Source organism: Schistocerca gregaria, chromosome 1, assembly GCF_023897955.1.
Source record: "Schistocerca gregaria isolate iqSchGreg1 chromosome 1, iqSchGreg1.2, whole genome shotgun sequence".
NCBI lineage: Eukaryota > Metazoa > Arthropoda > Insecta > Orthoptera > Acrididae > Schistocerca > Schistocerca gregaria.
Genome location: NC_064920.1, coordinates 322,455,839 through 322,469,879, shown reverse-complemented (window position 1 = coordinate 322,469,879; position 14,041 = coordinate 322,455,839). Strand labels below are relative to the sequence as shown.

Sequence of the window (14,041 nt, the reverse complement as noted above, 5' to 3'; positions counted from 1 at the left end):
TAACATCAGAAGAGGCACCAATGTTAGCACTGAATAGGGGATCGTGGAGGAATTTTATAAGGGGCTATGCTCCAGACTGAATGCTGAAAGGCATAATCAGTCTTAAATGGTGATGATGATGATGATGAATACTACACAATAGAACTTTCTCGAGGGGGAAAAAATCTAAGACTTCAAATAATATTTTCATTAACAAATAATGTGTACTTATACAGTACTTACAATTTAAATGTTTCATTTATACTGTACCCAAGAATTTCTTGAAACATTTAAGACCAACCTTGAAACACGTAAGATGTTTATTTAGAAATTTGGTAGAGGAGCAAAATTTTGAATGTTTCAGATAATTTCACTATTTGTGCAACAAATATATTGTAAAAATGCATTTATCTAATTTTTAAAGCCTTTATTTGTTCTTCAAGTGTAAACACTTCTTTTGTAGCACTTCAGAAAGTTTCCAAACACTTCATTTCCAACCCTTTCACTTCCAAGTCGTTTTTCCTTTTTTTTTCTAAAATGCTCTGTGCTTCTGTAAGGTGTCGTTCTTCAAGTTGATTATGATATTCCACATAATTTGAGTGTGCATTCCTAATGCTGTCAGTAAGGGTTTTTGGAATATCCAAGTTGTCAACACCTCGTAGATTGGACACAGCATCATATATTTGCCCATGTGTAACAACTGACTTCTCCCTCCCTCATGTTTTCAAAGAGGCATTCACCATTAACTGAAAAGACCATTTTAATGTTAGCATTTCCATGGGAAAGACTGCCAACTAATTTCATGGCGATGATGAAATTTTGTTATTTATCACAAGGATATCCCACCAGAAATGATCAACTCTTTTTTCAGTACGACTGTATTCTTTAAAATAATTGATAACATGGCACACATTACATCATCTGCTGCAGTTCCACTTAGGTGATTACTTTCTGTGAGAATACAAAGCAGCTTAGCAAGATTTGATTTTGCCAAACTGATGTTTGCCACAATTAAACTTGGGTCAAGAAACGTAATGGCATGTATCAGCAGGTAGTTTAAGGGTGACCAGTTTTGTGACAAATGATTGAAGACTTGTCTTACACTTAAGAATATTGACAGTCCTCACATCTGAGCTGGTTTTGTTTAATTCTGTATGGGTATCAAAACCCAGAATTACATTTTTTCGAGGTAACAGATTGTTTCCTTCCTTAGCAGCAGCTAAATTGATTGATCTGCTTCTTTCTAATACCTGTGGCTTCATAAAATGTTCTAATGCTGTTTTTACTGTAGTTACCAAATCTGTGTGGAGAAATTGAATTAACAGAGCATCTGTCTGTAACTTTGTTTGGAAAGGTTCAATATTCCAGGCTAAAAACTTGAAAAAAGCAACTTTGGCACACAGCAATGGATCATTAATACACTTACTCACCAACATGAAACTTTCACTCTTTGGTTCATTTTTGCCCTTCTTCACATCCTCGAGAAATTTCTTCACATGTGGTGTTAGATTAATTTCTCTTTGAGCAACTGAGGAATTCTCCAGCCATCTAATAGTACAATTTTTTTTTTTTTTTTTTTGGAAAAACAGTGAAGCCCAAATAATGTGTACATAATGTTCTCCCAGCTGGGACATTCTTGAACAAATTTTACAAAGGCTTTCAAAAACAATGCAATGTCCCAATGTGTTGCCTTGATTTCATCTTTGAAAGTATTATGCATGCAATAAAGCTCACAGCTACCAATACCAAGCAGTTTCAACTCTGCTGAATGTTCTTTATGCTCTTTCAGAAACAGCCAATTCACATTTGGCATGTCCATTGAAATCTGGAGAATCTTTCCTTTGTTACGCCTTTATCATATCAATGAAAGGAGATAAAAGGTCAGTAGTTCTGAAATGACCAAGAAAATAGGAAGTAAGGTATCTTGTTGTTATCTCTTTTTTTTTAATTTTCATCCCAAAATCTTGTATTTACACCCATCTGTGTGAGTCACACAATTTTAATCAGTGATTCATCAAAACCAAGAACAATATAACTCACTTTCATCAGCAACCTAAGCAACTGTTGATTAAAATAAGACACAATTGTGAACATAAGAATGTATCCTATTTTGTCTCGCTTAATTTGCATCTTGTCAGCTACAGCACTATCTTCACACATGCTGGAGATTACAACAACGTCCTTTTCAGCCTCCAGAAGTTACTTGTGTGTCATTACTGTATCAACACACCAGAGAATTTCTGCTGTTGTTACATACTTTTTTAATACAAATTCTACAAATCACATGGATAATTTGTTCCTGAAAGTAACAGAGATGCTTTACATTCTGAAGACAATGATACCAAACTCTGTGCCTCAGAAGTACTCGGTGACAAAATAGCAGCTGACTTTTTGGTTGAAAAAACACTTCACATGTAGATGAAGTTCTCTTACTTAAAGCATGTTGTGTATGGTTTTTCCACTACATGTGGCTAAAAAGCACCTGATATTTCTTTAAGATATTTGGCTACACGCTCAAGCCAGTCCTTTAAATTTATGTGACTTTTCTAAATATCTCGATAAAATGTGTTGAATTAGACACTGCATTACTATTCATCTGTAAAAGAGGAACAAACTATTTATACCATTTTAAGACATACAAACACACATACTATCCATTATTATGTTTAAGCTGTGTATGCACCGTCACAAGAAACATATTGGTGCACGAAACGTGTTTCCTGTGGCATTTCCATTTCACGATATGTTTCCATCTTTGTTGGTTGGTTGTTTGGGGGAAGAGACCAAACAGCGAGGTCATCGGTCTCATCAGATTATGGAAGGATGGGGAAGGAAGTCGGCCGTGCCCTTTCAGAGGAACCATCCTGGCATTTGCCTGGAGCAATTTAGGGAAATCATGGAAAACCTAAATCAGGATGGCCGGATGCGGGATTGAACCGTCGTCCTCCTGAATGTGAGTCCAGTTTTCCATCTTTGTTTCTGGTTTCTGTCCACACTGGTGGCTATGATTTCTTGCAGTATATTCCCATTGCCTGTAAGATGTTTGTAGTATAATTTTCACACTGTCTGCTATATTATGTCTAATGATGAGGAAACTGTAATGATACATGGCGCTGGATGATTAATACTCTAAAAAAGTTCACACAAACAAAGTAAAAGGTCTCGTTGTTGGTGGTGGATGAAAACATACTAGAGAAGAACTGGCTGTAATAACTTGGTACAGGAGCTGACTATGGAAGACGGCTCTGGTTTTTGTAACTTCACTTAGATGTCATCCACTGATTTTGAATTCCATATAGTACCTGAAATTAGGGGGCTCTGGTAGAAGTACTGAAGGTTTGTGTAATGGTAACTAAAAGAAAAACATTGTTAAATATGCATATTATCAAATTTTTATTCAGCTGGTATGATTCCACATTATTCACCAAAAATTACTTTCTTAAAAGTGTCGATACTTTTTGTGTTGCTTATGAATGTGATAAGAGAATGAACATAGCAGCAGTTCTCTGCAGAGTGACTACATCTGGCCCACCCACCTTGTGGTGTCCATGTTGACTCGCACTTGGGTGACTTGCTGAAGCAAAGGCTGGGTTCAAGGCCATGCTGCAAAAGGGCACTGTTCAACATCAAGTAGCCCATGGTCCTCTGGCTTGCACTTAGTACCCAAGAAAGACAATTCATGGTGACAATGTGGGGGCTAGTATGCTTTAAATGCACGAATGTTGCTGGACCAATATCTGGTACCATACTGCAGGATTTTAGCCACATCTTGGTGGGCTCAATTATATTTGGCAACCTGGTGAGTTCAGTTATATATAGAAAAGCTGACTACTCGCACCTGAAGACATTCAAAAAATGGCAATCATTACACCCTTTAAGCTTTTTGAGAGCTTGTACATGATGTTCAGCCTCCAATATGCTACAGAGATCTCATAGATATCCTGGATAGTATCTTGCCAGGCTTGCCGTAGTATTTTGTGTATTTCAATGATGTCCTGTTTATTTAAAAAATGTCCAAACTCTACAGCCACCACCTAATGACTATCTTTTGGTGCCTGAGCAAGGCCGACGTTGTCGTTAACCCATCAAACTGTACATTGGGGTCACGGAAACTGAGTGTCTTGGGCATTTATTCACCCCTAGCTTCACACCACTACAGAACAAGGTATGTGTGATCTTGAACATGCTACACCCACACACACACACACACACACACACACACACACACAAAGACTTACACCATTACCTTGGCATGATAAATTTTTATCAGGGCCATCTACCCAATGCCATCTAAGTGCTGGAACCTCCAACTGTGGCTGCACAAGGCCCCACATCAAAGTGAAAGACTCCTCTTATCTGAATGGAAGCAGTGGAGAGAAGCTTTATTGTGTACAAACGGAGCCTTGCAGAAGCTACCCTGCTAACTCACCTGATGCTGAACTGGTCGCTGTTTTGGGTGCCAGTCTTGCCGTCATAGGCAAATTGCTTCAACAATGCATCAGCGGTAGCTGTCAGTTGGTTGGTTTCTTCTTCAGAAGCTATCACAGTCGCAATCTACTTGGAGTCCTTATGTCTGTGAGTTTCTTGCAATATATAAGACAGTGAAATACTCCCACCCACCTGTAAAAGCCCATCCCTTTGTGATTTAACTGGCCAGAGGCTCCTAATCACCCTTTTCAGAACAACAATACCAAGTGTACACCACACCATTTCCAATAGTTGGAGCTCACGTCGCAGTTCTCCACAGACACCCATTATATTTCCAGAACTGACAATATAACTTGCTGACTGTCTGCCCCGCACTTGTGCCATTCTCTCTCTCCTCCTGTGCACATTGAGAATGACAAACAACTGGACAGCCTCTGCCACAACACCTCCACTGGCCTACAACTCAAGCTAGTGCCCATTCCTAGCTCCGTCCACAAGATTTGCTGCGACATTTTGACAGGCACACACAATGCTTTTGACCACGTGCTTGGACTGTCACACCCTGGGATCAACACCACTGTGTCACTCGAGGCCATGCATTTCATCTGGCTAGCACTATAGAGAGACTACTGTCAATGGACATGCACCTGCACTGTATGCCAGCGTGCCAAAGTTGGGAAGCACACCCATACACCTGTTGGTGCCTTCCCGAACATGAAACACCACTTTGCACATGTCTGTTACTTGCTGACAATGGTGGACTGCTTCACATTCTGGCTGGAGGCAACATCCATAGCATACACCACAACAGAGACCATCGTCAATGCCTTCATCGACACCTGGGTGCCACGCTTTGGCTGCCCCAGTCATGTCACAATGGACCACGGTTGCCACTTTGTATGCATTTCACACGTAACCTGACTGTGTGAAGTGCAGTTACACAAAACTACCAGCTACCACCCAGCATCTAACAGTTTGGCAAAGCAGAGCCATCAAATACTGAAAGCCTCCCTAACTCGTCATGACACTACCTGGATGGAAACACTCCCACTGGTAATGTGGGGTCTGCGAGTAACACCAAAAGAAGAGATTGTCACTTCACCTGCTGAACTTGTTTATGGACAATCCCTCTGTATTCCTGGTGGTTTTATGGAGGAGGTATGTACCACTACCCCGCAATGCCTCAGTCCCACCATTGGCAGAACATCAATGCACCCATATGGCCCGCCTCAGACCACATGCACTGTTGTGACATGGCACCAGCAACATATTCATACACCTTGATCTATACAGCACTGTACACACACCATGTTACACACTGGTGGGTACAGTCACCACTTCCGTTGACCTACTTGGGGCCATACCATGTCAAAAACCAGTGCAATGGCAAGCCAACTAAGGCATCAATAGACAGTCAAGCCAGCTTACATCTTGACCAGTACTGGCCCATGGCCAATGATATACACATGCAGCCAGCTGCCATCACACCATCACGTGCACCTCAGTCCTGCCCCACCTTCCCCAGCCAGTCGGCACAGCCACCCTGGCTGCACCCACCACAGGCATGTCCCACAATTTACCTTAATTAACTTAAAGAAACTACAAAAAAACTAAATTTTGATCTCCAGACAGTGATCTGAATGCTGCTCCCACCAACTGTATCACCTTGCTTGTTAACAAATGTGTTTTTAACTGATTACCCAAGGTAATTCACCACTCTGTGTAAGCTAATAATCCAATAAAGGCACAATTGCAACAGCATCAAATGGTGGTGTCATTACATACTCTGGAATGATGAGCAATGAAGTTTAATCAAATCTAAGGTCAAGTAATATCTGCATAAATACAAATTTATAGGCAGGATGCCTATCAGAGTATGCTTAGAAAACTATCAATAATTTTTTTGTATCTTACCTGTGAATCTATCATCACCCAAGCACTGAGGCCCAGAGCCAGCATCCTCAGAAGCAGTATAAGAACTGTATTTTCCTGTAAGAATTCAGTTTTATTATTCAGCTCTTTCCTTAAAAAGACAGTGTGCTTATAATTTGTTTTTAAATTAATTTAATAATTTCATAAGCACTGAAAGAATAATTTTATATATACACGCTTTTTAATAGACAACAGAGTTTGAGGCAACACAGTTTATTAAACTGTAGTCTTTGAAATTTATGATGGAAAGAAAATGAAAACTGTAAATATTTTTAAATATTATTTACTGTGCACAGATGGTACAAAGTTTAACTACTATGTCATAAATCTATCCTACATTTGTTGCAAGTCCAGAAGCATTTACAATGTGCCTAAATTACCACAGAAAATAGTTTGTTTGGGAGTCTGTACACTCACTCATGCAGCACATAGCCTACCTCTTCATAAGAATACAATTTCTTGTTGCCCATTGATACTTATGAATGGCTAAGGCATATGAATAACATTTGGTGCAGTGTCTCTGCAGTACAGTTGATGTAAAAGACACTCACACTTCTAATCTACGATTGTCACAAGTTCGAATGGGCTGTTACGAGTTATGCCTTGTTATGTTACAACCAAACATCTAAGGGCAGTAATGAACATCATTTTAATTTCATTGTAGCCAAACAGGATTTTGATTAGGTCTGAGTAATATACACTGATGCCAACAGTTACTCACAGCTTGTAGTAATTCAGGATAATACATTATTGTACTAAAACATAATATCGACTGCTGGACTTTTCTTTCTTTCTTTTTCCTTTTCGATGAAGAGCAATAAGTCATTCACTGCCTTCTCTCTATATTTCTCTTAGGTGGTGGTGGGTCTAGGTTTTATCCTCAAAGATAATTCTTGCAAGGAAAGCATCACAGTTACATTTAGTATGTGAAGGGCTTGTTGTGTGTTAGATGCATTACTGTGACACCAGAGAACACAGCAGACACAGACAACACCATTTATTCTTCATGCATGCAAAACACTAAAGGGTCAGCCACTTGGCTGATTCCCCACAGTTGTGAATGGTGTCCATCTTTTAGACACTTTGTAACAATGGAGCATATTAGATGCAACATATTTTGCTGAGTCAGAATTAGTGTTCATAGTTCTTGAATGTTGTCAATATACATTCTGAGACATCCTGTCATGGTGTCATCTGTGGCTGTTATATTCTCTGGAAAAAATGAAATCATCATATGGCATTGTTGGGCCATTTATGTCAGAAGGGCTTTTGACTGTCACCCTTAGTACTGGTATCTCCTCCCCTTGGCCTTTTATTCGTCTTGAGGACTTTGCTGTCACTGTCTCTGTGCCTTATTTAGCATATCTAGGAAGGTTCAAAGATATGAGAAAGAGTGAAAAATCAATCACATGAAAAGTACAGCCAATAATGGAGTTCAGTTTCCATAAAATGTAAATAAATGTAAAATATTTTTAAAAGGTTAATGAATTAATTTACTGCCAAAATGGCTATATTCTTTACCAATACATGGCAAATTCAGTTGAATCACTATACCTATATTGGGGCACAGCACAATTTACAATTGTGTGCATTGGCATCGAGCGTTGTCCGCCCAAAGCATATATAACTACCAGTTCATAATACTAGCACATGTTTGCTGATATAGTTAAATGAAAATGGAAACTATATTTTGGCAATCTCCTTCTCACTGTTAAAAACAAGAATCTACTAAAATGAAAACTAAATTTCTGTTGGTGATATGTTTCAAATTATTGGTTTTTCTCATCTTCTGTAAATTTAGGATCTGTCAGTAATTGATAATAAGCTTCTAGGCTACCTTATACACATAGATTTTTGTATTTGATCTTCCCCTTTTATTACTCCAATTTGGTCTTTGTAGATATAATATGTTACTTGTCTGCACTTCAGTCTCATCCTTCTATTTGTTTAATTTTTCATTACATTGTTTAAGGTGATCTGTAACTCCTCAAATGTAATAAAGATAAAAAGGGTTCTTTTATTTTATTTTGGACTTCAGCATTCTTCCTTCCATTAACATAGGCTATATTAGAGCTGCTTCTCTGTTACCTTCACTTTTCTGAAGTCAAATTGAGTTTTGACAGTTTTTTTTCCTTCTTATTGTGTATTTCCTTAGTTCAGCAACTTATATGCTGAAAATATATGGCTGATCAACTGATACTTCTCAACTTTATCTGTTCAAACATTCTTTGACAGTGTGGTGGCTAACATTTTTTATGAAATGAATTCTTTATACATTTTGATTGACAAATAAAATAATATTAAAGTTCTTTTACATCTCATTAATATTGATGTCTTATGCTAGTTATCTTAAATGATCTTGCAGGCAAGACTGAACCGAGATCATTCAGTGTTCTGTGATACTCAAACAACAACATAACAACATTCTGGAAACAACACTAATATCCAATTTCTTCCACCTCAGTGCCACTGTAACATGTGTAGCAAACCTTCTTCATTGGATGTAAATGTGTGTTTTGTTTGCTCCTCACTTTTTTTTAACAATGATTCCATAAGCACTTTTTAACCTACACCTTCATTTCTATTCTGTCAAAGTTATATACAATCTGTCTGTACACAGTATTTTTTTTAAAGTGCCACATATATTCCACTTAGCGATTATGTCTCTCTGATCTTGCATACTGGAAGTTGCTGACTGTTTTCAAATCCAACCTATAATGGTAACTTCCTTTTCCATTCTTTGCATTCTTGTATTCATTTCTTTCATCTCCAAGTTACAGGCTTTCAAGAGTTATCAATGCCCTTTCTCTTCCTCCGCCACCCTTCCTCTTTTTTCCCTTCTTCCTTCACTAACCTCTTCAGCCATCATCATTTCATTCTTTATGAGATTTCACATGTTAATTCCTTAAATAATCAGTGCCTTTACTTAGCTTAGAAGTTACTGCCTCAATGAGTTACCACAATATTTAATGCAGTCTTAATTTCTTAGTTCCCCAATTACTCAGATGCTTCCTCTTTTGCTTTATTCATTTGCATTTTGGCCTCCTGTTCAGCAATACTACATTATGATCTCAATATACATATATTTCTCAGTATATTTCACAGTCAAATATTTGTTTTATAAACCTCTGTCTAGTCATGATGTTTTCCAGTGGACTCTTTCAGTGTCTCCAAGTCTTTTTTAGTGAAACCTTCCTTCTGGAAGAGGATGTTTGTTGCAACCTGTCAAAATCTTTGCAGACCTCCAGAAATATTTCTGCTGTTCTGTTTATTTCCCCTAGGAGAGTTGCTTCTCTAACTCTACCTTCATTCTCTAATCTATTACAGAATTTTATAGTCTCTTAAGACAATCAACTTTTCAAAATTTTTGACACATTTTATTATTTTGCTGTATTGTATCTACACACATCAGTTTACAATGAGGCATGTTAACATATAATATCTTGGTTGATATTTGTTTCACTTAAATTCTGGGAAGAAAAATAAGAAGTCTCTGTACACTTCATGAACTCTCCCCTATCCATCTCCCGATTTCTAACGATTCCATATGCAGTAGCCACCAGAAAGATCGCGGGAGGCGCACATCAGCACGGCGCATCACTGACGGTAGTTGCCGCAAATAGAGTCCCGTCCACCAGAGGGCACGCGAGAATTCGGCCGCGACCTCTGCCAGCGGAACAACAACAACACAGGCAGCACGGGCCGTGCCCAGTCAGTTCACATCGGGCATGCCTATGAGACAGTTCCCGGTCTACTCTGAAGTGCGATGGAAACGTGAACCGTGTTACTACACAATTGGCGACGAGTAAATTCATTCTTTCGTGTGTTGCGTCATCGTTCTGGTTTCGCAGCTTATCCGCGGCATGGAGGATTTAGTGCGGGTTTTGGTTGAGCAGCAGACAAAGCTCATGACCACCATGAAACAAGTGCTTCCGGCATTGCTCTTCACGCCGTCTGCTCCAGTGCCGTTCCCTCCTCCCTTTCCCCCATATGACGAGACGGCGGAGGACTGGGAAGCGTATGAACATCGCCTTCGGCAGCATTTCCAGGCATTTCATGTTGCCGATGCGGAGGTATGTCGTGCTCGTTTCTTGTCTTGAATATCTCCCTCACTGTGTCAAGTTTTGCGGCAGCTAGCGCCATTGCAGGAACCCTCGTCCTTGTCTTTTGAAGCATTATGTTCCTTACTGTCTTCATATTATCGCCGCCGCACGCATGCTGTGGCGGCTAGGGTCGAGTTCTATCAATGCAAGAAGCAGCCCCATCAGTCTTAACAGGTGTGGGCCACTACCCTGCACGATCTTAGTCGCAAGTGTCATTTTGTCACGGAGCAGTCGCGAGAGTCGTATGCCCACGTTATGGTGCGCGACGTCATTGTTCGTTTGGCCCCTGATAGGGAGGTCCGGCAAAGGGCCCTGCAGTGAGAAGACCCTTCCCTCGAGGAAGTCCTGTTCATTGCTCAATCGTATGAAGTCTCTCACACCACCAGTCAACAGTTGGTAGCGTGGTGCGACATCGCGACGGTTCAGGGCGGCACGGCCGCGTCCACTGCGTCCGGGGTGGACGACGTGTGAGCGGTACAAGCCGGCCGTTACGGCTGCTCCCACATGGCGCGTACACAGAGTTCCGACTGCTGGCCCCTGTTACAGTCCTGTGCATCGTGCTATATACATCACATGTAAATGTAATCAAAAAGGACACATTGCTAAAGTTTGCCACTCAGCCTCGAAAGAATCGAAGGAAGCAGTTACAGAGAACATGGACGCTGACATTCAGGAAGTTTCATCGGGCCAGGCTCCCGACGCATCGGCCGACAAACTCTTTATCGAGGTGTCGGTTCGGTCACATCGATTACAACTGCAAGTAGATACGGGTGCGGCAGTTTCTTTGTTGAATGCACAAACTTACTCCGACCTTGGGTCACCCCCGCTGGCACCAGTTTACCGGCATCTACGCGGTTATGGTAAACAGTTAATTCCCCTACTGGGTCAATTCACTACCGATGTGACGTACAAATCAGTCACTCAGCCAATTACTTTTATTGTTGTCTGTGATGCGAGCTCCGCTAACCTTTTTGGCTTGGATGCCTTTCAAGCTTTCGGGTTTTCTATCACTGACACCATACCGTTGGTCTCCGAAGATGTTCCCTATCAATCATTAGAATCTTTGATCTCTGAATTTCCGGATATCTTTGCAGAGGGCCTGGGGTGTGTTTCAGACTTTGAAGCTGACTTAACATTGAAGGTGTCGGCTCGCCCGCGTTTTCTACGCGCGAGGCAGATCCCCTTGGCTCTCCGCCCTCAGGTAAAAAAAGAGCTAGACCGGCTGACAGCCCTAGGGGTCGTTCTTCCCATTTCTTCTAGTGAGTGGGCTTTGCCCCTCGTTATTGACAGGAGACACTCGGGAAAATTACGTCTCTGTGGCGATTTCAAGGCCACCATTAATTCCCAATAGGTGGTGGACACCTATCCTTTGCCTCGTGCTGATGAATTGTTCTCCGCCGTAGCGGGAGGCCAATATTTTTCGGAAATTGATCTTTCGGAGGCTTATCATCAGACACCTCTTGATGAGGGCTCCAGACGGCTGGCAGTTGTCAACACCTCGTTTGGCCTTTACCAATACCAGCGGTTGGCCTTCGGAATATCCAGTGCCCCAGCGATATTCCAGCGTTATCTTGAGCATGTCAGGTCGACAATCCCTCATTGTATTAATTACCTTGACGACATAATTGTCATGGGCCGCAGCACGAAGGAACACTTGCACAACCTTCGCACCCTCTTTCTCAAATTCAGGTCCAGGGGGTTGCGTTGCAACCTGTGTAAGTCAAACTTCTTCCAACCGTCCATTGAGTATGTGGGCTACACAATCTCTCAGCACGGCGTCCAGCCGCTAGGAAGTTTGGTCCAAGGTATCGTCGACCTTCCGCAGCCCTCTTCGCTGAAGGAGTTACAAGCTTTTTTAGGCAAGATTACCTATTACCACCAGTTCATTCCCAGGGCTTCCACCATCGCCTGCCCCCTGTACTGCCTTCTGCGCAAGGGTGTTCCTTTTGATTGGTCGCCTGCATGCGAGCGAGCATTTACCTCATTGAAAGGCCTCCTCACGTCAGCGCCCTGTTTGGCTACTTTTGACCTCCATAAGCCATTGGTCCTAGCTACAGATGCTTCGCAGTATGGGGTGGGGGCAGTCCTGGCCCATCGCAAAGTAGATGGTTCCGAGCAGCCACTGGCGTTTGCGTCTAAAAGTCTTAGTCCCGCACAGGCCCATTACTCCCAGGTGGAAAAAGAGGCTTTGGCCATTGTCTTCACTGTTACCAAGTTTCACCCTTTCTTGTATGGCATGAAGTTTCAGTTAATCACTGACCATAAGCCGTTAATCTCGGTATTTGGCCCCGCCTCTCAGATTCCGGATAGGGCGTCCCACAGACTACAGCACTGGGCCTTCTTCCTCTCTAAGTACCCATTATGACATTTATTCTCGCTCTACCGGACAGCATGCCAATGCAGATGCTCTTTCCCGTCTTCCGGTGGGCCCGGATCCTAAGTTCAATCGAGAGGAGATTATGTGTTTTCATTTGGATGTGGGGTTCCGCCAAGCGGTTGATGGCTTCCCGATCACTAGTTCTAGAGTCGACAGGGAAAGGGCAGCTGACCCGGATCTCCGGCAAGTAGTTTGCCTCATTCAGCAGGGGTGGTCATCCCAACCTCCAGGCCGGGCCTTGGACCCTCTTCGTACTTATTTTGTTCTACGAGACCGCCTCTCCGTCTTGGAAGGAGTTCTCCTTCTGGCTACTGATGATACAGCTGCTCGCATGGTTTTTCCTGCAAGTTTGCAAAGAGAAGTCCTCACGTTATTACATGAGGGGCACTGGGGTGTTTCCCGTACTAAAACCTTGGCTCACAGACATGTGTACTGGCCCGGTAGTGACAGAGAAATTGAGCACTTGGTGGCCGCCTGTTCCCAGTGTGCGAGCCAACAGGCATCTCCCAGGTCAGCGTTCTCTTCATGGCCGCCTGCAACCCAGGCATGGGAACGTGTTCACATCGATTTTGCAGGCCCGTTTCTAAATGGCTTTTGGCTCATTGTCATTGATGCTTATTCCCGATTTCCATATGTGGTTCGCTGCTCCTCAACCACTTCAGAGGTTGTAATCCAGGCACTAGCAAAAATCTTTTCTGTGGAAGGTCTGCCAGTCACCCTGGTCTCGAATAATGGATCTCAGTTTATGTCGCGGACCTTCCAGGATTTTTGTAGGCGCTTCGGTATTCGGCACATTTGCTCTCCCCCCTTTCATCCGCAATCGAATGGGGAAGCCGAGAGCATGGTGCGCACATTTAAGACACAGATGAAAAAGTATGTGCACGAATTTCCTGCGGAGGTGGTGTTGACATTTTTCCTGACGACATACTGGACCATACCTATGGGAGAACGCAGCCCCACAGAGCTCCTCCACGGGCGCCAACTTAGGTCTCTGCTGCACCTCCTTCGGTCCAGTCCTCGCCAGTCTTCGCAAAACGGAGTACCCGGCTTTCCACTGGGGGTATGTCGGTCTTGGCACGTGGGTTTGGTTGCAATCCAAGTTGGATACCGGCGGTGGTCCTGCGCCGAAATAGCTGTCGGCTCTATACTTTGCAGATGGGGGACCGGGAAGTACGTCATCACCAAAATCAGCTACGTCCACGTTTTGGGCACCCACCCTCCG

General features: G+C 42.3%; 1 protein-coding gene across 1 annotated transcript in view; it reads right to left on the bottom strand.

Annotated features, from left to right (window-relative positions):
• The window catches only part of LOC126343816 (negative elongation factor B), a 121,631-nt gene that overhangs the window by 42,601 nt on the left and 64,989 nt on the right, over nt 1-14,041 (bottom strand). The window contains exon 8 of the mRNA XM_050001971.1: nt 6,322-6,396. Within this exon, the coding sequence (XP_049857928.1) occupies nt 6,322-6,396 (75 nt within the window). The remainder of the gene's footprint in view (nt 1-6,321; nt 6,397-14,041) is intronic.